Genomic DNA, 27757 nt, shown 5'->3' on the forward strand with positions numbered 1-27757 from the left:
TACATGGAGTGTCCTATTGAATCTTTATAATTAACCAATAACAAACCATGCTCCTAGAAATCTATGCTGATCAACAACACTCATCATTAATGTACATGGTACATTTTGATGACTGTTACTAAACTAACTGTGTAGTATTATGATTAGCACAGTTAGATTAGTTCCACAGGCAGGAAAGACATTAAGGGCAAGAGGAGCTAATGGAGGAGTTCATTGCTGTGTTACACCCAGGTGTGATTACCATTTAAAAGGGAATGGATGGAACAGGCATTGCAATACCTCAGAATAGCCAGACTGGGTTTTTAATACTCTTGTAGCAGCAAAAAATGAATGAACATTTTAAGATCAGCTGTAGCTGCCTAATTATTATTATTTTTAAGGTAAAACAAATGCTTGAGCCATCACAAACTTACTTGGGGAGATTTAAGGCTTGATTCTAATTTCATTTACAAGTAGGACCAAATGACTGTAACTTCCCTGATTGTAGTGAAATTGCTCCTGATTCACAAGAGTAAATGGCATAAGTGATATTAGTCTCAGGACCACTGCTGTACTTAGATTTTTCTACCAAAGCAGAGGTACAAACCATTTCAGATATTGTCATAAAATCTGTTCCCACCCACTCAAAAAGTTTGAAATCTGACCTATATAAGAAAGTAGACAAAGCAGAATTGTAGAAATAGTACAACTATTCTGCCAAACATTTTGCCTATAACTTTGAAGACTATGTATTACAAAAGCAATTTTAAGTGAATGATTATGAACCCAGCAAACGTGCTTGTTTTCACAATACATTTCCATCTGCCTTTTCTGCCACAGTCATTCTGAGTTATTCTTAACGACTTAAAAGCTATAGCAATAAATAAAACAGCATTGCTAGAGATACCTAAAAAAAGAAGACATTAAAAATAAATCAAAAACCCCAACAATTGACAAACAGTAATTCACAGCATTAAACAGGCCTCAGGAGCCCACATTTAAAGGGCCCTAAAGCAGTATAAAAAAAACCCTTATAAAAATTAGGAGTGCAAACATGTACTTGCTAAACAAAAATATCCTAACAATGTAAAATTGAAATAAATTATAAGTAAATAAAATAAAATGAGGTCATAGTTCCCTACACTGTGAAACTTAATACCAGCCATAATGGTGAATCATACAGACCAGCACATCTCTTCATTTTGGAGGCCTTTACACCTTCTTTAAATTCAGATTTGCAAACCTTCTACAATGTAACAATTTTTTTTTATTGGGATAAAACTTCTGAGACTAAGAAATCCAAACTGTCTTAAATGACTGAACTGTTCTACATGCTGTTCCGCTGCAAGCAGTCTAGAGAAGGAAAGGAAAGGGGAAAGGAAGAGAGAGAGGAAGGAGGGAAGGGAAGGAAAGGGAAGGGACTTATTTTAGCTTATTGCTTATTCTATCTTTTTTCATGATCTTGTGAGGATTGAGAATGTAGGTTATACCCTTGTAAATATTAGGCAATCGACATTTCAAATCCCATTTTCTGTCATCATCAATAGGTTAATTTTACCACCAGGGTGCCCCTCCCCCCCCCCCAAAAGGTATTGGCAGTTGACTATTTTCAATAAATCTTACCTCAATATCCATTCTCACTAGAACCTTAAACAGCATTATTAATTAATCTTACAAAACTACGAAAAAAATTGCCTTCACCTGAAAAATTTTTCTTTGCATTTTCCTGTAAATGAAAACTTTTGTCAAAAAGCTATTAAAAGTTCACGCGGCACTAAAAAAAAAAAAGTTTCTGTACGTTTGTTCCCATATTTACTCTTAAATTAAACAAAATAAGGTAAGACAAAGGAAGGTTGAATACTGTACAGACTCGCAGGTAACCTCTTTCATCATCCTGAATGTTTCACTAAGTTTTACAACTCTGCTACTGGACACCACTTCAATCTTGCTTCCACAGTACAAAAGAAGCTTTCAAAAAAAATGCTCATCTTGCCTTGTTGATCTGTCCTGGTGCATCAATGAATCGTTCACAGAACTAACATACGTAATTCATAGCACCAAGCTGTTTGACCAGTCAGATAGGTTTCTAGTACTACACATGCACACTCACACTTCTTTACTGGTGTAACTATGATCCTACACAGATGTTTTATAAATTTGCCATCTCAACATTAAAAAATAAGTGCATCAAGTTTCTTTGTACATTCAAGTCACTTAATTGTCTACTGTATGTACTCCCAACTGCTTTGGTATTTTGCTTCGGTTAATTGACAGTGGACATGGGTGTTTAAGCATGTGGACTGGTCAGTTCTGACTGGAGTGAGCAGATTTTTACTGGGAGCATGCCTTAGACCAACAATTCTGCATGTTGAAAGAAAGGTTTTAGAATTCTGAATGGGGTTCAGACTACGTGCGTATTTGGCCTACGATTGTTATGGTATGTCAGTATGCAGAGTTAAAATTAAAGTGGAAAACTGCTAATGAGCGTTTAGGTTGTACATCCCTTCCTAGCCACATTCTGCTGCTGCTTATTTTCCAGCTAACTTAATTCTGTAAAGTAAGGACCTCCTTTGTGATAGCTCAGATTGATACAAATTTAAAACTTCCTTTTCATGTGAGTGCATAAACAAACTGCAGTAAGCGATACAGCTATTGCCATGAGACTACTGGAGATCTAATTATTTATTACTTTATCCTCCTACCCCCTCTCTCTTTCTCTCTCTTTGTGTTTCTTTAGAGGACAAATGCCTCTACCTGGCAGAAGTCAGTTGGGGTTGCTAGTACATGGTTTCCAAATGTTCAGCGGAGATGAAACTGGATCTGTATTTTCACAGTAATTTGAACCCTACTATGGGAATGCTGTTATTTCCCTTAGCAATCAACAAAGACTGAAAAATATTAGTGACTTGCATCACCGTGATACAGTATAGCATTTTGCAGGTATACAGTTCAGCAGTTGAAAAAGATGGGTTGAATTTTTAGAAAAGGTGTTTTCAAACTGAAGAATTTCTGGAAACAAAGTTAAATCTTGTGGTGCATGGTCTTGTTCTTACAGTTCAATCTTGCATGCAGGAAAAGATTCATCTTGCATAACAACAGTGCTGCTGCTTGCCAAAACCATGATGTTGAGGTCCTGCTGTTTCTCATGGGTCTCTTGGTACCATTCCCTCATCACTTCTGAGTCATGGGTTGGGATTAAGGTCACCTGCAACACAAAACAGGAGAACTCCTGAGGAATGGACAACAGAAACAACTGATAAGAAAAATGTCTTTGTAAGTAACAAGTATGATTCCCTTTTGGAAAGAGTGGGTCTTTATGCAATAAATACTTAAATAAATGGATGGATAAAAGGAAATAAACATGTAGATAAGATAAAATGACTGTAAAGAAGCAGTTTATCAAAATAAAACCTTGGTTCTCTAAGGTGCTGAGATGCAACTTTCCAGAGAAGTAGCAGTCTGTAGTCTGCACCAATAGCTCTTCAGATTATGGCCAAATATTTTGTTTACTTATTTATCATGTTGGAAAGGCACATGAAGTTTCCAAGTGTACGTGATTACCATATAAACCATGAAACATTCACTTTTCTTTCCAACATACAAACTGCAAGGTTTCCAAACTTGGATCATATATGGTATAGCAACAAGATGAAATAGCCAAATGGCCCTGTAAACCAGTTCCCAACTGTTTTATTCTCCAGAGACAGGTCAGAAGGGCCAAAAATGGGGGAGCAGCTGAGTATAGTGCAGCTCTGTGCTTCACTTGGGTGTCCACTCACATCACTGGTGAAACAAGGTGCCCAGACTGGGAACTCCTGTCTCCAGCAGCTGCCGCCCACTCCAGAGGCGCTCTGGCTTCCTGTAGTTGCTTCCCAGAGAAGATTAAATTTCCAGGTAGAAATACTAATGAAGAACCTACCTGCATGTTATTCTCCCACTGGGCCTTGCCCTCCAGCAGGGAGTCCAGAACAGCCCTGCTTGGCTCCTCGGCTGCAGAATCATTCCCGCTCACCACGTAGTAGGATGACCGCACCCTCTTGAAAAACTCAACATTGACATTCTTGCTATTGCTGTGGTTGGGAATGTACACCAGATCCAAATACACCGGAGGTCCTGGAGGCACCGCTGTAGATTTTGCTGACTTACTATTTCCAGGTCCTTTGGAAATCAAACAACAAAATAATATATCACAGGCTGGTTAAAAACATGCATTTATTAATTACCATTATAACCACTGAGATTATATTCTTAAAATTGCTAGTGTTGGTTAAGCATTTCATAGCTACAATTGTACTTCTGTGTCCCCTGAAACAATTATGGCATTACCCTCCTACATCTAATGACACATTCCAGCTTTGTTGTATGCCAATTACGATTGTACTGGGAGGAAAAAAATGGAATAAAAGTAATTAACTATATAATACAATAAAAACTCATTACCACATAACCAACATTTGACTGAACCTTTCCCAGTATAATATACTACTATTATCCAACAATTACTACACAGGGCTGTGATTACAGAATTACCATTCAATAAATGGCAGTATTATTTTCCAAGTTAAGAAGGACAGCTTTTCAAAAGCCTCAGGTATGCATGATTATAAAAGCTAGGGTCACACAGGGAGCCATGCAGAAGTGATCCTGAGATTTGGGGTATCAGCACATACCAAGACATAGTAGCTGTTGATATGCTTAGACTGTCTTACAGGTGCATCAGGAAGCTACTACATGTGAGCAGAAAGAGGGGAAAAGAGGAATTTGGGAGAACAGAGAAACTTCCTAAAGCAATTACTTCAGGAAACTGAGAACAAGTGTTTGTTTGCCTGCTGGATCCTTATTTGCATACACAAACTAGCCACTTATCATGAAAAGTAGAGGGAAGCATGTTTTTGCTGCTATACATAGCGTAGTATCTGTTCTAAGAAGAGGTTCAGTCAAAAGGAAGTTCAAAGTTTAAACACTCACATTAAAAATATTACCAAAAAAAGCTGCTTTTGCTACACTGGTTCACGGTGTGAACTGATGATCAGGATTCAACCAGCAATTGTATCCAGATGATCACCATTTATGTTTCATTGGTCTTCTCATGATATCACAGAGGATGAAGTTTGGTAAACTAAATTATCTATCTGAGCAATACACTCTATTTAGGATCACATATTGTAAAGCCAGGAAAATCCAATACAATTGTCTAGTGTGACCTGCCATTCATCATAAGGCAATATGCCAAATAAGCATCATAATAAGGTTTCCTGAATTAGAGAGTTTTTAACTATTGGGTATGTTACAAAATCTTTTATCATCTTTCATCATTAAAAATCTGTGATACATCTTTCTGAATTGTGGATACCAACATTGGATAAAATATTAAACATTACATTTTACACTTAAATGTCTTTATCAAATAGGGCCTTGTCTTCAGCTCTAGCGTATACCTGAGAAGTATGCTTCAAGAAAGAAGAATCTAATCTAAAGCTAAAGTGCTGGAGAAATGTACAGCATGAGGAACTGTACTGCTGCTTTGAAAAGCATCTACTAACAGAGACATGCAAATGATGGTGTAAGAAAGGAACAGCAGACCACTTAAAATGGGAAAGCTACAGATAGCTGAATGCTGGTTTTCTTGTACTGAATTCTAGACCTGCTCCTTGTAAAAAGCTTTCAATAGAACATCAGTCTTGACAACAGCAAAATCAAAGTATCCCCAAAACACTCTCTAACAAGATCTGCCAGAAACAACATATTAGCACAATGCCTCCTTCAGTAATCTAATTCATATTTTATTACTACTTAGAATACACAACAGTGATTCAAAATTACATTAATTTTCTGTATGTTTAGTCATCACTGATGGCATAAGACTTTAACTGGATTATGTGATATACATGCTCAGTTCACTGAAAGTGCTCTTACTACTGTTATCATTTTTTAAATACTCTTTTTAAAATTAATCCAGCAAAGTAATAAAAGCATCCAATGTCTGATAGTACCTTTGCCTCTCACAATATTAAATTGCGTTATTTTATGTTAAGAGTGTTGTGCCTACATGATTCTTACAATGAATAAAGTGGTTCACTTTACTACTGATTTCACTTCACCTACGAAAGTGGTACTTTTAATTCTACTAGTTGGTTAACAATTCAGACAGCTAGTATTAAGTTCTTTATATTTGATGTACTCTAATTCTTTACATCTGAGCAAACTGACACATCAAGTTTCTCAGATTGCAAGTTAATTCAGTGAATTTCATTCATTTAAATGTGGCCTTAACATGCCAGATTTATATTTAAAACATGGACTTTCTTTGGGGGTTTGCTACAAACCACATTCTCAGCTGATATAAAGGCAACCTAACTTCACCGCAACAACTAAGAAAATCTTAACATTAGGGAACTCCTATCTGTCTTTACCTGTGGTTGCAGTCTTTGCTGACTTGGACGTTGTTGTATTTGCTGCATTCTTGGTATCCTTATCTTCGACTCGAGACTTTACTTCTGGATTAGAGAGATTTTTGGTTGCCTTCTCCACAGACTCCTTCTTTTTCGGAGAAGCTGTTTTGGAAATTTTGTCTAAAGATTCTTTTACAGCTGGTTTTGGTGAAGCCACTTGTTTTGATTTACCATCACTTTTTTTAACAGGAGAAGATGACTTGGTCTTGGTACCCTGCTTTTTTGTCTTTGCCTTTTCTTTGAGGTCCTTCTTCAAAGGTTTACCCAAATTCTGATTGGTGGGCAAAGTCTCTGGATCAACCATGGAGACATCAGGGTGCCTAGGGGAAGGGCTGTGATCCTGCATCAGGACAGGTGGTGGGTCAATTTGTTTGTACATAATTGTCTTGTCTGTCGGAATGGTTTCTGATTCATCTTCTGAGTCAATGTTAGCATCTGCAGTGATGGAAGGGCATTCCTCAGTCTCGGGGGGAACATCTGAATCAGTCTGAGATGGGGCAGACTCACTCATGGATGTGGGAGGGGTTTCGTCACACTGCTGCCCTTGCTGCTTTCCCCTAGAAGGTGGCTGGGCTCCCCCAGATTGAGTTAATGGCTTCTCTTGATCTTGAGACTGTTCCTCACTTGCAAACCACTCGAGGGGATTTGGGTTGATAAATGAGGGTGAAAGTTCAGGTTTAGGATGTTTATATTCGCAGGAGGACACAAGGCATAAGTCAACATCTTGATGGGATTCTGCTAACAATTTTCCTGGAGTAAAATGTGCACTTGCTTTATAGGAATAGCTAGTAGCTTTGGATGACCTGGTGGTTTTCCCAGTTATCTCAAATGAGTAATCTGTGGCTCCAGGTGAGCTGGTGGCTTTCCCTGTTGTCTCATAGGAGTAATCCATAGCATCGGGTGATCTGGTAGCTTTCCCAGTTCTCTCATAGGAATAATCTGTGACCTCAAGTGATTTGGTGGTTTTCTCAATTATCTCATAGGAATAATCTGTGACTCCTGGTGACCTCATGGTTTTCCCTGTCATCTCATAAGAATAATCTGTGGCCTCAGGTGACCTAGTAGCTTTCCCTGTTATCTCATAGGAATAATCTGTGGCCTGAAGTGATCTAGATTTTGCAACTGCCTCATAGGAGTATCTAATATCCTCTGGTGACATAGTAGTTTTCTCTGTGGCCTTGTAAGAATAACTAAGTTCTTCTGGTGACCTTCTGCTTTTCTCTGAATCTTCTTTTTCTAGGCTGATTAAAGGTTCTGGACTGTGCTTTGTTAGGGGTTCCTGGTAACCAAATGCTTTGACAGAAGACACTTGCAGCGACAACGAAGATGTGTGACTAGCTGATACTGCTTCTGTGATTGCAGGAGGTGAATCTGTAAAACTAGGAGTGTACAGAGGAGAAGATTCCCTTGGAGTTAATGGAGATAGGTCGGAGTTTGGTGACAGCTTTTCTCCTAGGCTCTGCACCTTTTCTGAGGTAAAAGAAGAATGTAGTGACATATCTCTGGGTGGAACAGCACCTGAAAAAATTTCTTCTGGCAGTGGCGAAGTTAACTGGGAAGGTGTATGAGCTGATGAAGTTGAGGATGAAGCTTCAATTTGAGAAACTGAAATAATTTCTGAAATATCCTTCTCCTGAGGGTAAGATGACTGCTCCACAGGGGAAATCTTCGGTGCAAAAATAGGCTCCTGTATATCTGAAGGGCTATAATCTACTTCTGTGGGTCCATTTTCAGATATATGGTGTATACTAGTGCCTACAGTAGGATAGTCTGGAGATTGCCTACTAAAGTCCATTGCTAAAGACTGCTCAGGGGACTCCTGACCAAATTCTACTGACATAGTTGACTGCTCAGATCTGTGATCATGCACTGGGGTTCTTGATTTTGCAGTTTTAGGTGAGAAATCTGGTGGAGAAATTGACATGGGCCTTGGGCACTCTTCCTTAGATGGAGACATGTCTGTTTCCTGAAATGTTGTTGGTGTTTGTACAACTGACACTGAAAGGGAATCATCAACTTCAGTAGAGTGGGGGGATCCAACCTCAGCATGCAAAGAAGGAGATACATCATCAGTAGTTGGTTCTAGAAATGAACTAGTAGCAACAGATGCTGTAGAGACAGAAGCTACTCCTTCTATATGGGAATAGGTGTCTTCTGCTACAACCTCATCAACTGGAGTTGCAGACTTGTCAGAAACAGTGCCTTCAGAAATTGACATTTTGGTGTCTTCTTTTAAGGAACTGAACTGACCGATATCTATTTGAGTAGGTGAGAGATCACCTGCTAACTTCCGCTCATCCAAGACCAGTGAAGACTGGGAGCTGCTGGGTTCTGTATCCTCCATTTTCCTTTCTAGGCTGAAGCTTTCCTTAATTACCATAAACTCCATGCTTTTTTCATCTTGTTTTTCTTGGAAAAGGCCCACAGAGCTGGCTTCAGAAGCTGGGCTCATCTGAACAGGTGATTTTTCTTTTTCAGGTTTCCCCTCAGAAGGACTTGCACAATCTCTGGTGGGAGACTTTACATCAGCACTCAAAAATGTATCATAAGCGGTCTCTGAACCTATCAGTGGTGGGCTCCGTAGAGGCAAGAGAACCTTTTCAATAGGAGATTCTGAATCTGGCACAGGCTCATCCATAGGGCTTATTCTGGGTTTTGCAGACTCATCTTTGACTTCACTGAGTTCAAAGCTAACAGGAGCTTCTGTTGACTTTTCACTGGTTTCAGAGGGAAGCTGACTGGATTTTTCATCAGTGGGAGACTGATAATAAGGTGTGTGGCCAGCACTACCAGCAGCAGACTGGGAGGGAGATGCTATTTCTAATGTTTTATCTTCAGGGCTTGCACAGTGCTCTTCAGCAACTTCTTTATGTACATCAGGCATTGTAGCAATGGGGACAGGCTCAGCCAAGACCTTGATCTCATTGGGAGTGAGCGAAAAGTTCACACTACGTTCACTCAGTGGTGTTTTGGCAATGGGTGATGGAGGGGACAAACTCTCAGCTGGACTCTTGGCTGGACTGCATTTTCCACCATCTTCTGGATAGGGCTCTTTGATTTCTAATTTGGAAGTGCCTTGGATTTCACTTCCTTTTTGCCAATATACATCTTGGAATGCAGATTTGCAGAATTTGTCTTCCTCTAATGAAGAAGGTGGTGAGATGGTAGAAGCTGAGGCATTATAGTCTTTACCTTCTGTGGCTTCTGTTTTGGATCCTTCTGATAATCCATTAAAAGCATCTGGAAGAGGAGAAAGTTTAGGTCTAGCAAATTCTTGAGAGTACAGTGATGTCTCATACTTGGTAATGTTCATATACTCTTGAGAAGGTGACTCATTTTCCTCATTGTTAGTTTCATCACTCATGACATCCCGGGGCGTAGACATTTCATCCATTGGAGTTGGTTCACTGGATATTTCGATGGTAGACTGTGTATAACCTGAAGTAGCAGTGAATTCCTCAGGTTGATCTTCTCTATTTTCTTCATCAGAAACAGTGGCTTCACTTTCTGAACCACCTGGTAATGTTTCATCATGGATAGAAGAGGCCAGTTCAACTGCTGGAGACTGAGGCTCTGAGCATTTTGTTGGTGTAATTATGAGTAGGCCATATTTATCTTTAACTTCACCAGCTTCTGCAGCTTTGTCTACCACAGCCATCACATAATCTTCTTCAGCTTCTATTTTTTCAGTCTCCTCTTCATTTCTGGTGTCTTCTGCTTTGTCTTCCTCCTCTTCTTCAGTCTCTTCAGTTTCTGCCTTTTCTACTGCTTCTTCCCTGTCTTCCTCAGCCTGTTCACCTGATGCCTCATCATCTGCCTTTTCAATATATTTTTTGGCTTTAATGTTAGCATCTGTTTCAGCCATTATTTCTTCTGAACGCTCTTCCATTTTTCTTGCTTCCTCCATATATAGTTTTGTGGTGTCCAGTGGTGTCTTTAGTTCCTCATCTTCACCTCGTTCTTCAGCTTCTTCTGTCTCTGCCTTTTCCTCATAATCTCCTGCTTCATATGATTCTTCCAAGCCAGTTCCCTCATCTTCAAACTTTTCATTGTCATCAACCCTGTGCTTTTCCACAGGTTCCAATTCTTCAGGTGTTTGTTCACACTCACCCTCAGCCTCTGTAGTAGTTATGCCTTCATCAGAGGACTCGGCAGGTCCTTCATTATCTAATTTTTCTTTTTGGACTTCAAAGGCCTTTTTTTGTTCTGTGCCAGGGAGTTTCAGTTCATCCTCTATAAGTGCAACTTGAGATTTTGTTTCTTTTATTGTTTCTACTTCTTCAGCTTTTAATTCCTCAAAATCCTTTGTTAAATCCTCTGGTGAAGACATAAGGGATCTCTCCACTTCAAGTTCTTTTCCACTAGCTGTAATTTCTGCAGCTGCTACAGTTGTGGCAGTGGCTCCAACTGCTGCAAGGGCAGCTTGTGCTCCACTGACTTTGATCTCCTTCTTCACAGTCTTATTTTTTCCTTTTTCCTTTGGCTTTCCAGCAGGTACTGCTTCTTTTTTAGCAGGTTCCTCCTTCTTTTGTGGTTTAGGCTTTGCTGCTAGCTTTTTGACTTCAGTCGAAGGAGCAGCTGTCTTCTTTGTTTCTTTAGGAACTTTTTTTATGTCCTTTTTTACTTCTTTTTCTTCCTTCTTAATTTCTTTCTTCTCTTCTTTTTTACCTTCTTTCTTTACTTCCTTCTTAGTTTCCTTCTTCTCTTCCTTTTTCACCTCTTTTTTAACGTCTTGCTTGATCTCTTCTTTTTGGGGTTTTTCCTCTTTTTTGATGGGTGTTTTCTCCTCTTTTTTAGAAACCTCTTTCTTTGTTTTTTCTTTTTCCTCTTTCTTTTCTTCAGGTTTTGCTTTGACTTCCTTTTTCACTGGCTTCTCCTTTGCCACTTTTGGTTTTACATCTGTAGCTTGTTTTTCAGAAGTTTCAGATTTTACTAATTGCTCTTCTTTACTTGTTACGTCTTTTTCTGCCACTATAGGTTTGGTCTCCACTTTTGCTGGTTTCTCTTTTTTAACTGGAACTTTTTCTTTGCTTTCCAATTTCTGAAGCTTTTCTGGTGCTGGACTAGGCTTTGCAGGCTCCGACGTTTCTTCTTTAGATTCCTTTCTGACAGGCTTGCTTGGTGTCTTTGCAGCAGGCTTCAGACTCTCCTTGCTGTCTGTTCGTTGTTTCAACTTTGCTTGTTTCACAGCTGGACTAGCAATGTTCCCAGTTAGGTCTTTTTGTGTAACCATTGGTTGTTTAAGGAAGTCTAAGTGTTTGAGTTTTTCTAGTCCTTCTAGAATATTATATTGGGTGCTGTTTCCAGGAAACAGAACTCGGATTATTTTTTCTGCAGGATTAGCTGGATGCCACACAATCAGGGATGAGACAGAGGTAAAATAGGATAATGGAATGTCTAGTTTTTGGTCACTTTGTAGCAGGAATTCAGCTTTATCTTTGCTAGTACCACTCCACTGTTGCATAAAATATTGCATCTCTTTGCTATTTTTGACAGGATTAAGCACATACATCTCAAGTTTGCCAACTCCCATTTTCTGAAATAAAATGATGGGATCAATGGTATTTCCTACATTTCTGAAAAGAGGTTCTGGTTTCATAGACAATTTATTTAAATATTGGAGAGTAAAATGAGCTTCTTCTACACTCCTTTTTACTCTAAAGTTAGGATCCAGGTTCTTCAGGTTCTCAGGTACATTAAGGAATACAACTCCTAAATCAGGTGAGATCAGATTTTTCATCCAGTCACTGTTGGTAGTAGACCCTTGGGACTGTTCCTCTTCTAATTCAGCTATCTTTCGCTGAAGCATGCTATTGATTCCTGGCAGGTTATCATCTCCAATGTGAGTGAGTAGAATGGAATCTACCCTGTCCAAGTGCCGGATAAGTTTCCAAAAGCAAGATTTTCTTTCGGATCCTCCATTGATAAGCATGTTGAATCCATTCACTGCAAACAATGCAGAGTCCCCTCTTCCACCCGGGAAAATATAACAGCAGGGTTTGGAGAGTTTCAAGAAGCCTCCTGAAGTTGGAGGTTCCAAAATGTCAAAGGGTGATGGCACTTCTACTGATTCTGACAGATACTCTGTGAATTCAGAGAGTCCTTCCATTTCGGGCAATATGGAAGCTGAGTTGAGTTTAATGTTAATAAAGTCTTGAAGGTTGTGTCTGTCAAGGTTGGAATTTTTCCAGTCTCCTTCCTCAGGGCAGAAAAGAGTTAAGCTGGCTTTGTTGGCAGGGTGTGTGGTGCTCAATAATTCTCCAATCTAGGGTTGTAAAACAAAAACACAAGAAGATGCATGTAAATTAATTTTTTAATGACAATTAATGTCAGAACATTATATTTCCTGATCAGATAGATAAAACCTTTTTCATTCACTTCTGCACTGTTGAGTTGAGTACCCACCCTAGAAGCTAAAGGAACCTGTTAGCACAATTAGTTTACTACTGTATTTTTTTAAATACAAAGGAGCAGCTTATGAGGAAAGGTCCCTTCCTCATTGCCCAAAGGAGGAAAATGCCCCAAGGTCCCCCCTTCCCTCCTCCACCCTTTATAGGAGGGCAGTACAAGCTTTTATATTTAGAGGGATGAGGACTATGAGGCTAACGCTGCCAGAGCTGCCACTATCTCTGCTGTCGGCTCATGAGTATCCCTGCTGCTGCTGCCCATCCAGAAGAGCCAGCCAAATATCTAAGGGAAATAAATAGCACATCCTCTTAACAGGCAGAGAATAACTGCAGCCCAGAGGAGGCCAGCATCCTCCCAGGGCAGCTGCCTTCCTCACCCCCTCCTCACACAGGATGCATTCCACACCACCAGCATTACTACAGTTCTTTCTGCAGGCTGGCTCCTGACTCCCAGACTGCAGGACAGTTTTCCAGAACACTAAGAAATTATTTATTGCATCAGAAATCCAAACAGTTGCAAGTTTAGTATTTGTGAGATTGTGAGGTACATATATTTATATATATTCTATTATGCTGGTTTTGGCTGGGATAGAGTTCAATTTCTTCATAGTAGCTAGTATGGGGCTATGTTTTGGATTTGTGCTGAAAACAGTGTTGATAACACACTGATGTTTTAGTTACTGCTGAGCAGTGCTTACACAGAGTCAAGGCCTTTTCTGCTTCTCACACTGCCCTGCCAGTGAGTAGGCTGGGGTTGCACAAGAAGTTGGGAGGGGACACAGCTGGGACAGCTGACCCCAACTGACCAAAGGAATATTCCATACCATATGACATCATGCTCAGCATATAAAAGCTGGGGGAAGGAGGAAGAAGGGGGGACGTTCGGAGTGATGGCGTTTTATCTTCCCAAGTAACCGTTGCACATGATGGAGCCCTGCTTTCCTGGAGATGGCTGAACACCTGCCTGCCAATGGGAAGTGGTGAATGAATTCCTTGTTTTGCTTTGCTTGTGTGCGCAGCTTTTGCTTTACTTATTAAAATGTCTTTATCTCAACCCACAAGTTTTCTTGCTTTTACCCTTCCGATTCTCTCCCCCATCCCACCTGGGGGGAGTGAGTGAGCGGCTGTGTGGTGCTTAGTTGCTGTCTGGGGTTAAACCATGACAAATATATATAAAAATACATATTATATCATATCAGGCAATCTATGATATATTTATAATGCTTTTTATATATATAGTTTTATAAATAAAAATATAAACTCAGGGCTAAAGAAAGAGCAAGTTAAAAATGCTCTTGTCATTATTTTGATTTTAAACTTATGGACCACAAAAGTGAAAATCTAGAATAACTCCATTAATTTTGACAGTGTTTGATAACATGCTAGTACCAAAACCAGCTACTGAAATGAAGGCACAGAAAACAAAAAGTTCTATGCCATAGTATGAAGAGCTATTGTTCTGTTCTAGTCTGAACTAAAAAACAATATTTGGTGGTTCCAGATTAGTACACAAACAAACATGAAAAAGTATGATATATTTTATACCTTCTCCCAGTTCCACAGATACTTTCATTTGACTTTTTTTTTTTTTTTTTTACAGGAAATTAGGTTAAATGTAGCCCATTTCTGTTCTAATTGCTCTTAACAAAGCGACCACCAAATTATGTAAACTTTAAAGAAGTAATTCAGACATAAAATGTCAGTGCAAAATATGCCCACACAGTATCATGCAAAATACCACAACCTTCTTTGCAGAGACTCAATTGTTAGTTCAAGCTACAGGAACAGTTTTCATAAAGAATATATAGATTAGGCTACAGCTGAATAATTTGAAAGTCTTGGACCACAAGCTGAATCAGCAGAAGAAATGGATATATAAAAAAAAAATAATAATGTTTGATTGCAGTACATCTCTGTGGGCCTCTGTGTGTGTATGTCTCGCTTCCTTTCTTTGTGTTACATAATTTATTTTCAGCATTTACCAAAAATAAAATGCAACAAAGATACAGTGGCTGTTATCTAAACAAAAATAATCCAGCCAATACCTAAATAAAGCAGAAAATACATATTTTCTATCTTTCTTTGTTGGCCTTTGTATTCAAACCATTTGATAGGAGTATAAATAAATCTCACCCCTGTGTCAGACACGGCTTTGTCTGAAAAAGAGCAAAGAAAAAAACAAAGCAAAACAAAACAAAAGGAGTAAATGCAGAAAAGGATGAAAGATAAGAAAAATAGGAGAACCATTCCTGTTGTTTACCACAGAAATAAGAAAAGAGGGGCAGCACAGACCACAGCTCTGAAATAGATTTAGGATCTCAAGCATACTACTTTACACAGTGTCTCTGGTCAGGGTTGAAAACACAGTATTAGGGAGAATCAAAAGTAGTAAAAGATCACTTCCTCTGGAAGAATAAATCCAAGTCTGTTGCATACATAAGGAGATAACTTGAGTAGAGACCATTTCTCATGTAGGGCAAATTTTCTGGCTAGATAAAAAATCATATGGTAATATACTGGGCTAATGAATATACTGGGCCAAGGTTTGGGGTTAGTCCTATCCAGTTTATATTATACCATATTTGGATTGCTGCTTCATACTCCTAAATTCTGACTTACTTTGCTCCTAAAAGTTGGCACACATAATGCAGACAGTATTAAGCCACTGGTAGTGCAGGCCAATGAAACATTGGAGAAAAATTATTCCAGACAGATCATATCTGTTAAGAATAGGGAGTTCAGGAATGCCCTAGAAAAGGCTTTAAAGGATTTGCATTTCAACTGATGGCACAAAGGATATTGACAGTTCCACTGCTTATGCTATTTGATAACACAGAGATGTAACTTCTCATTCTCTTCTCTGAATTCAAAGTCACTCTGGGAGCAAAGAAATGTATCTGTGAACATGATCATCTTTTCAAGCACTGAGATACATCTGTTGAGGAATCCTCAAGTTTTAAAGTTGTTACAGCTGGTGAAGGCAAACAAGTTGGCTGCTCAGAGAAAACACAAGATTGTTTCATACCCTGGACCATAAAGGTAAAAAAAAAAGGTTTTCCTCTGCTAGCTGTTGTTGCAGAGGCAGTAGAATGGGACATCTGGCATGGGAGAAGTTGAAAACAACACATTGCCTGCAGGGAGTTCTGAAAGCTAGAGATGGCTTTCTGAATAGGACTTCATAAGATTATCCCTCAAAGAGTATTTATTATTTGTAAGCACATCCCATGACCATAGTTCAGGTTTGGTCCAGTGAAATAAAAATGGACAGAGACCAGAAATACCAACTTTACTACAATACTCATCAAACCATACATGATTATGGATCAGGACAGCACAGGAATTCTTTTTTCTAATCACTAGTTAACAAACCACTAACCACTTTTTTCTAGCCCTTTCTTAGAATAGAATAGACTAGACTAGGCTATTTCAGTTGGAAGGGACCTACAACGATCATCTAGTCCAATTGCCTGAACCACTTCAGGGCTGACCAAGTTAAAGCATGTTATTAAGGGCATTGTCTAAAGACCTCAAACACTGACAGGCTTGGGGCATCGACCACCTCTCCAGGAAGCCTGTTCCAGTGTTTGACCACCCTCTTGGTAAAGAAATGCTTCCTGATCTCCAGTCTAAACCTCCCCTGACGCAACTTTGAACCATTCCCATGCATCCTATCACTGGATACCAGGGAGAAGAGATCAGCATCTCCCTCTCCGCTTCCCCTCCTCCAGAAGCTGTAGAGAGCAATAAGGTTGCCCCTCAGCTTCCTTTTCTCCAAACTAGACAAACCCAAAGTCCTCAGCCACTCCTCATAAGACATTCCTTCCAGCCCTGTCACCAGCTTTATTGCCCTCCTCTGGATGCATTCAAGGACCTTCACATCTGTCATGGTTTAACCCCAGCTAGCAACTAAGCACCACACAGCCACTCTATCACTCCCCCCTCCTCAACTGGACAGGGGAGAGAAAATATAACAAAGGGCTCGTGGGTCGAGATAAGGACAGGGAGAGATCACTCAACCAATTACCATCACAGGCAGAAAAGACTTGACTTGGGGAAAATTAACTTAATTTATTGCCAATCAAAACAGAGTAGGGTAATGAGAAATAAAACCAAATCTTAAAACACCTTCCCCCCACCCCTCCCTTCTTCCCGGGCACAGCTTCACTCCCAGATTCTCTACCTACCCCCCCCCAGCAGTGCAGGGGGATGGGGAATGGGAGTTACGGTCACTTCATCACATGTTGTCTCTGCTGCTCCATCCTCTTCAGGGGCAGGACTCATCACACTCTTCCCCTGCTCCAGCGTGGGGTCCCTCCCATGGGAGACAGTCCTTCATGAACTTCTCCAACGTGGGTCCTTCCCACAGGCTGCAGTTCTTCACAAACTGCTCCAGCATGGGTCCCTTCCACGGCGTGCAGTCCTTCAGGAGCACACTGCTCCAGCATGGGTCCCCCATGGGGTCACAAGTCCTGCCAGAAAACCTGATCCAGTGTGGGCTCCTCTCTCTCCACAGGTCCACAGGACCTGCCAGGAGCCTGCTCCAGCGCGGGCTTCCTACAGGGCCACAGCCTCCTTCAGGCACCCACCTGCTCCGGTGTGGGGTCCTCCATGGGCTGCAGGGGGACAGCCTGCCTCACCATGGTCTTCACCACAGGCTGCAAGGGAATCTCTGCTCCGGCACCTGGAGCACCTCCTCCCCCTCCTTCTTCACTGACCTTGGTGTCTGCAGGGTTGTTTCTCTTACATGTTCTCACTCCTCTCTCTGGCTGCAGTTTCTGTCCCGCAGCAACTTTTTTTCCCTTCTTAAATATGTTATCACAGAGGTGCTACCACTGTTGCTGATGGGCTTGGCCTTGGCCAGTTGCAGGTCTGTCTTGGACCCAGCTGGCATTGGCTCCATTGGACATAGGGGAAGCTTCTAGCAGCTTCTCACAGAAGCCACCCCTGTAGCCCCCCCGCTACCAAAACCTTGCCATGCAAATCCAATACAACATCCTTCTTAAATTGTGGGGCCCAGAACTGCAGTACTCAAAGTGAAGCCGCACCAATGCTGAATACAGCAGGATAATCACCTCTCTCGACCGGCTGGTTACACTGTGTTTAATGCACCCTAGGATGTGGGTTTTCCCTGTTGGCTGCCAGGGAACACTGCTGACTCATATTGAGCCTGCTGTCCACCAGCACCCCCAGATCCCTTTCCCCAGGGCTGCTCTCCAGCCACTCCTCTCCCAATTTATACTTGTGTCCAGCATTACTCCATCCCAGGTGCAGAATCCAGCCTTTGTTCTTGTTAAATTTCATGCCATTAATCATTGCCCAATGCTCCAATCTATCCAGATCCTTCTGCAAGGCCTCTCATCCCTCAAGAGAGTCAACAGCACCTCCCAGTTTGGTATCATCAGCAAACTTGCTAATGGTGCATTCAATTCCTGCATCCAGACCACTGATAAAAATATTGAACAGAACTGGCCCTAGAATTGAACCCTGAGGAACACTGTGGGTGACTGGTCGCCAGCCAGATGTAGCCCCCTTCACTACAAACTTTGAGCCCTGCCCTTCAGCCAGTTCTTCACCCAGTGCACCGTGAACCTGCTCATCCCACAGTTGGACAACTTGTCCAGAAGGATGCTGTGAGGGACAGTATCAAAAGCCTTACTAAAATCAAGAAAAAATACATCCACAGCCTTCCCTTCATCCACTAGGTGGGTGATCTTATCATAGAAGGATATCAAATTAGTTAAACAGGACTTTCCCTTTGTGAACCCATGTTGACTGTGCCTGAGGATTGCATTGTCCTTTAAATGCCTTTCAATAGCACCCAGTATGATCTTCATATTTTTTCCAGGGATGGAGGTTAGACTAACAGGTCTGTAGTTCCCTGGGCCTTCCCTCATGCCCTTCTTGGAAATTGGAATAACATTGGCTAGCTTCCAGTCAGCAGGGACCTCCCCAGACTCCCAAGACCTTTGGTAGATGATCGAGAGGGTTCCTGCCATAACATCTGCTAGATCCTTCAGTACTCTGGGATGAATCCCATCTGGCCCCATGGACTTATGAACATTCAGCTGATACAGGCGATCCTTTACAATTTCAGTGTCCACAAATGGAAAGTCACTGTTCCTGCACTCATGGTTCTCTGACTCACAGAAGTGGGCAGCCCAAGGTCTATCAGTATTATTAAAGACTGAAATTTTGTCTAACCTTTTTTCCAATTTGTAGACCACCTAAAAATTTCCCATTAATGGGACCCTTTAAAAAATGTCACATACACAGACTGCAGTATGGCAAATATGATCTTTCTTTGCTTTTGTGAAATCTTTTAGAAGCAGTGGGAACCCAAGGTTTCAGAGACAATAAGCTGGAAGCCAACACTTTAAAACAGCCATGCTGGCTGGCTGGTGAGCATGCTGCCAGCAGCAGAGATGAGCCAAGTGAGCTTTACTCAGAGACCATGGGAATATGCCCTGCACGCCTACCACTGCGGCAATCACTCGGCATTTCCAGGGATGGGGCATCTACCACCTCTCTGGGCAACCTGTGCCAGTGTTTCACCACCCTCAGCGAAAAAAATGTCTTCCTTATATCTAGTCTAAATCTACCCTCTTTTAGTTTAAAACCATTACCCCTTGTCCTATCACAACAAGCCCTGATAAAAAGTCTGTCCCCAAATGGATACAGTAAGGTCACACTGGAGCTCATGCAAACATTGCTTTTTCAGCGCTGAACTTTCAAATCTCACTCCACTGAAATGCTCCTAAATAATTTTGGAAACTAAATACCTAGCCATATAGTTTATTTAAATATATATTTTACACAGCAGCCAAATTAAGTGTGACAGCTTGTTTACTATGGATTCTTGCCCTATGGGAGCTTTCAGACACAGTACATTAAGCAAGACAGCAAAATAACAAATCATGAAAGAAACAGCATTAAATATTGGTATACTTCATTCTTATAGTTTTGGTATGTAAAAATCACAAGATTTACAGATTTCACTAGCAAAATTTTAAACACTACAGTAAAGAAGCCAAGCAGGTAGGTGGTACAGAAAACTACAGCCATTCCAATGGATAGCCTCTGTCTTATTTAACGTCACCTATTACTTAGCTGCCAACAGGCAAGAACCTGGTGTCAAATTCAATTTGACTGCTTTGTATATGCACCTTAGATAAACAAGCTGTATATTTTAAACACAACACTATCTCCTTCCATTGTCAAAATGTTCCTTGGTTTTCTGTTTCTCGAAGTTACAATTTAATGTCCCAAATTAAAATGTAATTCCTTTGTTAAGCAATTTACATCAAAACTAAAGTAAATTAAATAAACGTCTTGAAAGAAAGCCTATAATGAAGAGTAAAAAACATCCGTGTTTGTTAGCCAATGCTAATTCTAACAACAGAGGGCCATTTTTAGTCTTCTAAAAACCTTTGCCATCACATGACAATGTATGGAAGACACTTTTCTGAACACACCTCTTGATCCGTGAAGATCTCAATGAAGTTCTGGAAGGAGAACGTCCCTGACTGAAGAATGAGTTCTCCTGTGTTTTCAAAGCACTGTCCAGTTAGTACAAGGAGCTTGTGTCTTGCAGCATCTGTGATCATTAAGCGCACCTAGAGTGAAGGAGAGAAACACATCAATAATGGGAGTTACCACATGTTTGTACATTCCTCTGAGAACATACAGTTTACCTCATCTAATTTAAAACATATTTTGCACCAGTGTCTCCCAGGACTGTTGAAACATTTTCAAGTTACAGTCCTGTTTACAAAAGAGAACAAGAAAAGAGCAAAAGGGGAAAAAAGGAGGCAGAAGAAGCGATTAAAGAGAAAGTCTGATGAATAAATCAAACTAATGACATGGGGGGTAAAGAGCAAGGAGGAGAAAAGAACAAAATTTGAATGAAAAAATAATATTTTCAATGAACAAATACATTCCTTGTATAACTCTTATTGAATTTTAATAGCACTGTATCAGGACAGCCTTGGCCAACTGTCCCCAACATGCTAATGAGGGACAACTACATGTGTCAGAATGTTTTTGGAAGGCCAATCTCTTCCCAGTGTACAGCATTACTTGCCATTCAGTTGCAAAAATGTCACTAAAAACTAACAGCCTGTGAGAGACTGAAAGAGTTAACGTCTGAACCATTGTGGTGGGGCAAGTTCTGCTTAATGACAAACCCTGCACAGCAAGGAACCAAGGTGAAAAGCCCATCAGCTCAGACATCAGCAACAGGACAGGGAGGGCATGCTGGAGGGTGCACAGCTCCCTGTTCTGATACAAAGATCAAACAATGGCCACATCTGCAGGGAAGGAGAAGTTACTCCCCAAAGGACCCCCAAGCCCAAAGGCTCACAAACTGCTAATTAGCCTAATAAGTTCGAGTGCCCACCTGAAGGAGGGGCAAGGAGATGATAAAAGGACACAAACTGAAGTCCCAGGTGCACAAGCCCACTGGAACTGGACCCCTAGGCTGACTGAACCAATGCTGGACCCAGGACCAGTGAAATCTTTTCTCTCTTCCTTTTTCTCTCTCTGTCTTCTCTCTTTCCTTTTCCTCAATCCCTACACCTCATCCCTTTAAGGCATAAAACCTTTGACCAAGTCTGGGACTAAGAGTGGATCCAGCCACCCCTGGGCCCTTCTCTGAGGAGGAGTCTAGAAAGCAAGGGGGTCTGCTCTGAACCTCGTGACTCGATGGGAGGGATCTCCTTATTCCCTGAATTGATGTATATGGTTACCCTGGGTTACACGGTTTACAGAAGTAGTCTTATGCCAATTCCTGTTGTGAGAAACCCTGCCACGTACTACCACGCCTCCCCAGTTCAGTTTGCTTGTCATGAATAAAATCTTTAACTGATCGTTTGGTGTCATTTCACCTTAATTTAGCCCGAGGGAATTTCGAATTCAACACAACTCCCTGGTCTGCCCAGTCTGGGTCGTGACATAGCCACAAATCACACATAAAAGTCACACATTTAGACTGTCATTCTGTTGAATCATCTACAAAGTTAAAGGATGTTTCTGTTTCACCCATAATCATAATCAAACACTCAGATACAGTCACATGCACCATTTACATCTCATGATGTCACTAACTATGGACACTAGAACTTTAAGTGTGCCAGCTCAAGACCTTTTTCAATACACAGTAATAAATTATGTAGATGCCTGATGGCTCAAAGGAGCTTGCTGCTGAGAAATAAACTTCTGCAATTTGAAATAACTGTTAACTATTTTAAACCAGATCCTCGTTACTTTACTTGACCCTCACTACAGCTAGTAATAATTCCTGTTTCCCCCCCAGGGGGAGATTTACTTGCATGCTAAGAAAAATCCATATATTCAGCATACTTCTGTTGGCTCAATTCAACTTAAATTGAAGAACAAAACTAAACTAAACCAAACCTTTGTAAGATTCTGTACTGTTGAGTAAACTTTTTGCATATGTGGTAGGTTGACCTTGGCTGGCCGCCAGGTGCTCACCAAGCTGCTCTATCACTCCCCCTCCTCAGGGGGACAGGGGGGAGAAAATAAGATGAAAAACTCATGGGTTGAGATACAGGCAGTTTAATAAAGAAAAGCAAAGGCCACACATGGAAGAAAAGGAAAACAAAAAAGATTCATTGTCTACTTCCCATCAGCAGGCAATGTCCAGCCACTTCCTGGGAAGTAGGGCCTCAGTACACATAGCAATTGCTTTGGAAGACAAACACCTTGATAATGAATGCCCCCCCCCCCCCCCCCCCCCCTTTCTCTTAGCTTTTATTGCTGATCACGACGTTCATATGGGATATGGAATATCCCTTTGGTCAGTTTGGGTCAGCTGTCCTGGCTCTGTCCCCTCCCAGCCTCTTGCCCACTCCCAGCCTACTGGCCTTTGGGGTGGGGGGGTTCGAGAGACAGCCTTGATGCTGTGGGAGCACTGCTCAGCAATAGCCAAAACACTGGTGTGTTATCAACACCTTTCTAGCTACAAATACAAAGCACAGCACTATCAGGGCTGCTATGGAGAAAGTTAACTCCATCCCAGCCAGACCCAATACAGCAAATATTTCAATAGTCTTGTCCAACACTTAAAAATCAATTCAAATTGAGGTAAGGTATGAATTTCAAGTGCACTAATTCCTCTGTTCAGGAAGAATTAAGTTAAACCAGAATAGTGATCCCAGAATAAGGCTATCCATGTATTAAACTAAATGAGCAGAGTCGATCTGGAACAACTCCACATGTAGATATTGCATCCAAACTCCATCTCCATGGAGATAACAATCACCTCAGCTGTCCCAGCAAGCTATTATTTCAAATTTTTATATTGATTGTTAAGCAATCAGTTGTTCTAAACAATTCCTGCTCACACCAGGGAGACTGAGCCAGGAAGGCTTGACCTAAATCTCTGCTGAACAACTCATGCTTTCAGTACAAGTAGAAAAGAGCCACTGAAGAGTATCTATCTGAAAGAAGATCCCAAATCTTCCACATCTTCATTGTTATTTTATTTAATAAGTGGTCTTGACTTTGAGCAGCAGAAAGTTCCTTTAATTAAATGCAGGACTAATGCTGGTCTGTCACTAATTGCACTAAATGACTATAAATTCAGCAAAATCCTTGCTGGATCAAGTATATTCATTTTTATTTCAGACAAAAATATAGATAAGTGCAGCTGGCTGGCTGATGTGTGTCTGAAATCTTGTCTGGTTTAGGTGTATTAAAATCATAAAAGAACTGGCTTCCTCTTCTGTGTTTTCTCTCATTGCTGGCAGCAGCTCTGGGCAGTCTGCCAACTTATGTATAAACTCACCAGATTTTCCAACAGCAAAATTATTTCCTGACTTGTTGTCATGGTTTAAGCCCAGCCAGCAACAAAGCACCATGAAGCCACTCGCTCTCACTCCTCCCCCCCCGGCCCCGGTGGGATGAGGAGGAGAAAATATACAGGCAGGCTCGTGGGTCGAGACAAGGACAGGGAGGAATCACTCACTACTTATGGTCACGGGCAAAAGACAGGCTCAACTTAGGGAAGAAACAAAATCAATTTAATTTACTACAAATCAAATAAAAAACAAGGATACTGAGAAGTTAAACCAAACCTTAGAACACCTTCCCCCCACCCCTCCCTCCTTCCCAGCTCAACTCCACTCCCGGTTCTCTCTACCTCCTCCCCCCGGTGGTGCAGGGGGACAGGGGATGGGGGTTGGGGTCAGTTCATCACACATTGTCTCTGCTGCTCCTTCCTCCTCAGGGGGAGGATCCTCATCCTCTTCCCCTGCTCCAGCATGGGGTTCCTCCCACAGGAGACAGTTCTCCACAAACTTCTCCGGCATAGGTCCTTCCCACGGGCTGCAGTCCTTCATGAACTGCTCCAGCATTGGTCCTTTCTGCGGGCCGCAGTCCTTCGGTCACAGACTGCTCCAGCATGGGCTTTCCCATGGAGTCATGGCCATCTTTGGGGGCATCCAACTGCTCCAGCGTGGCGTCCTCCACAGGCTGCAGGTGGGCATCTGCTCCACCAGTAACCTCCATGGGCTGCAGGGGGACAGCCTGCCATCTCACCACAGGCTGCAGGAGCATCAGCCTCCTCCAGCACACCTCCTCCCCCTCCTTCTTCACTGACCTCAGTACCTGCACAGGTGTTCCTCTCACATTCCAATCCCACTACTCACTGCAGGTTCCCCTTCTTAAAGATGTTATCCCAGTGGCGCTACCGCCGTCACTGATTGGGTCGGCCTGGGCCAGAGGTGGGTCCGACTTGGAGCCAGGGGAGCTTCTAGCAGCTTCTCACAGGAGCCACCCCTGCAGCCCCTCCCCTGCTACCAAAACCCCGCCACACAAACCCAAAACACTTGTGAATCACTGATATGCAACTGTCACATAATTCCCCTTCAATCTATTTTATTAATTGATGGTGAAATAGGTTCTGCAGTGCTAGAAAACTATGACAGGAAAAAAAAGTAAATAAATGCTTGCAGATTACAGAGCATAATGATACACATGAAAAAACTTTGAGACATAAATTCTGTGTCAGGATATAATCAAGGCTTCCTGAGGGACTACCAGAATTTTGCTGATTTCAAGACCACTACAGAAATATTACAAGGTGATGATTCTGTTCAGCTTTACCCTTGGTTGAAGTTCCAAATTGTTTGAAGAAAGTGAACAGCAAGACTTAGCCTCAGTCAAAACAGACTTAAAGACGGAGTGTGAACTCAGACAGGAGCATAAGCAGATCAGCTGTTTCTAAGACTTATGGTACAGATGCAGGAGTGTTAGAGAAATGGAGTGGGATAGTCTTAAAAAGGAAGTAACTGCTCATGGGGTTTTCAGAAACTTGTTTTCTTTGGGCAACTGCAGCTTCTCTCCCTTTGGGCTTCTCTTGGGAGGTATTTGGCAGCTGACAGAATACAATAGGAGCTTCGGGCAGAACTATGCTCTGACTACCACCAGCATGGCTATTACCAGCCAGATTAACAGGAATTTGTTTTAATATCTTTTGCCTTTGTTTTTCCTGAACCGATAGATTCAATTTCCTCTTCTGGTGAAAGTCAGAGCTCCATGGTATATCACTGTCTCCCCAGATGCAACCTGGAAATCTCTTGATATGTAGGAACTAAGTTTTCTATTTGCCATAATGGGCAAAGCATGTCTATTGCAACCTCTGATTTAATTCTTCTGCCTCTTTCTTATCATCATGTTCTGGCTTTTGACCAGTGAGAGTCTCTCTTAGCCAGCCAAGGTAAACCTCAGTTTGTAACTTCTGGCTGTGACCAGTCTTGCAAGATGAAAGCTAAGAAAAGATTGCCTTTCACAGTCTAGCAAGAGCAAATTAATAGTAACTTAGCCAAACATCTTCCAGAGCCAAAGGAGTAAAGCCAGGGGTCAGAAGGCATTAATCAACCTCAGACCATGTTCTTCCATGTGGTCATCCATCAAAGGAATGACAAGCAACAGTGACAGAAGCAGCATTTCCCTACTTTTGGCAGTTCCTTCAGCTCTTCCCCTCCCCCATCCTTTATAGCTTTTTACTCTGAAAGCCTGAGCATATTAAAGACAAACCTAAGAGCTGCTACCCAGCTGACACCCTTGTTCCTTACTAAGTACCTCTAACACAATGTAAGAGATTTTCGCACATAATTTTTTAGTGCATGAGCTGCCATTAACTAAGCTTACTTACTTTTTTAAACTTTTAAAACTTCAGAAATTTCATTTGTTTTGGCGTGTTTCCTCCTGTTTGTATTTAATATCACTTAAAGTTGGTATCAAAATAGATTTTTCACAAAGTGGCAGAGCCACTTCATTTCCCAAAAGAACTTGTACTATGTCAGTGCTTCCCAGCACTGGCTAGCAATGTAATTATCCCTATTTTTTACAACCTTCAGTCTCACTAGATAAATTTATCAACTTTGTCTTTGAGCTACATGCTCATTGCTTTGACTCTACTCTAGCCAGTTCATGAGGAATTGACAGTCCTTTTCTGGGGCACTCTCCAGAGTCCATTGATCATGTCACATACTTTTTGAAGGACAGATCACGTAGATCAACCTAGAGTCACCACCACATAGATGGTAATTCTTCTCGAAGACCTAATTTTATCTCAGGGCACCTGGTTTCTTTTCAAGCACTTTTTCATATGTAAAATAGGCATCCAGAGCTACCAAACAATGGAGGAGCAGAAGAAAAGCAGATGCAGTTTCACTACAGCTGCCTTCATCAAGAAGGGAATTTGGTCTGTTATGAGGAAATGAGTGCTGGGATAAGTGGTGTGTTTCTGTCCTATGCTGTGGAATGATTGCTGGAGGTGACTTATTGATATGTCCCCCTTTTAAGGGAAGGTAAACCTCCAGGGTGGAATGCAGTGGATATACAAGAAATCTGTTCCATAATAATTCCCTAAGCAACATAACCTGCAACCTTAGATGTTAGCAACACCAGGGGAGCTTGGTATGCTGACTCTCAGAAGCAACACGGAGGGTGGAGCAGAGTGGAGACACCGCAGCCAGGCTCTGTGATATCACTGCAGGGATGGGGAACTGGAACTACTGGAACAAGAATGGAAGGTCCCTGCATTGAATCCACTGAAGCAAGAAGATGAAACAATGGGGTTCTGTCAAAGCTATTGCCTTACTTCTGATTTATATCATAAGTGCCCAGTTCTGGAGTAGTGACACGCTAAATCATGTCCTCTGGGTGAACTTTGCTCATTATAATCTCATTATAATACCAAAACACACCTCCATCCCCAAAACTACCCGCCTCCAAGCTGTGACCACCCCTCACTGAGCATGCACTCTGAATTCTCTCTAGCATATACCTTTAAAAGTAAAGCGAGGAGATTTTACACCAATCATAATAAAGGTATGTATGACTAGAGTCACTCAAGCTCCACCTAAAAATAAGAAAATATAAAAGGGCTTAAGAGAGGAGGAATGCTAGGGAAGACACCATCATAGACAAGTCAGGAGGACATCGCTGACTTCTGGGATCAGTCGACGGGCTGAACCTCTCTTCCCCCCCATACGGACGCCTACTGGGTAAGATTCGAACCCTCGGTCATACCAAGTGTTTCCCCGGGAAACTTAGAAATCTCTAGGGGTTTTTTCCATAATTTAGTGTGCTTGTAGTCGACTGCCCGGGAAACTTAGAAATCTCTAGGGTTTTTTTCCATAATTTAGTGTGCTTGTAGTCGACTGTATAATTATTTGCATGTGCTTTGCAGACAGTGTATTTATCACCGGCAATCCAAAAGAACCTGTACTGTTGCTTTAATAAACTGTGCTGTTCATTAATCTAGCCGTGATAGTTTGTTGAACATGACCAAACTCCTTAAGTCTGGCCGTGATAGTTCATTGAATGCAACTAAATTGAAAGTACAGTGCGCTATTAGTGCATCCGTCATTGTGATAGTTCAATATATTGAAC

At 41.5% G+C, this 27757-nt stretch overlaps 1 protein-coding gene across 1 annotated transcript in view; it reads right to left on the reverse strand.

The window, feature by feature from the left end:
• Window positions 1–1102: 1102 nt before the first annotated feature.
• The window catches only part of LOC128136200 (microtubule-associated protein 1B-like), a 95399-nt gene continuing 68744 nt past the window's right edge, over window positions 1103–27757 (reverse strand). The window contains exons 4-7 of the mRNA XM_052775400.1: window positions 20311–20451; window positions 6393–12696; window positions 3899–4137; window positions 1103–3184 (exon numbers count right to left, since the gene is read on the reverse strand). Of these exons, the coding sequence (XP_052631360.1) occupies window positions 3029–3184; window positions 3899–4137; window positions 6393–12696; window positions 20311–20451 (6840 nt within the window). The 3' untranslated portion in view covers window positions 1103–3028. The remainder of the gene's footprint in view (window positions 3185–3898; window positions 4138–6392; window positions 12697–20310; window positions 20452–27757) is intronic.

Source organism: Harpia harpyja, chromosome W (genome assembly GCF_026419915.1).
Source record: "Harpia harpyja isolate bHarHar1 chromosome W, bHarHar1 primary haplotype, whole genome shotgun sequence".
Classification (NCBI taxonomy): domain Eukaryota; kingdom Metazoa; phylum Chordata; class Aves; order Accipitriformes; family Accipitridae; genus Harpia; species Harpia harpyja.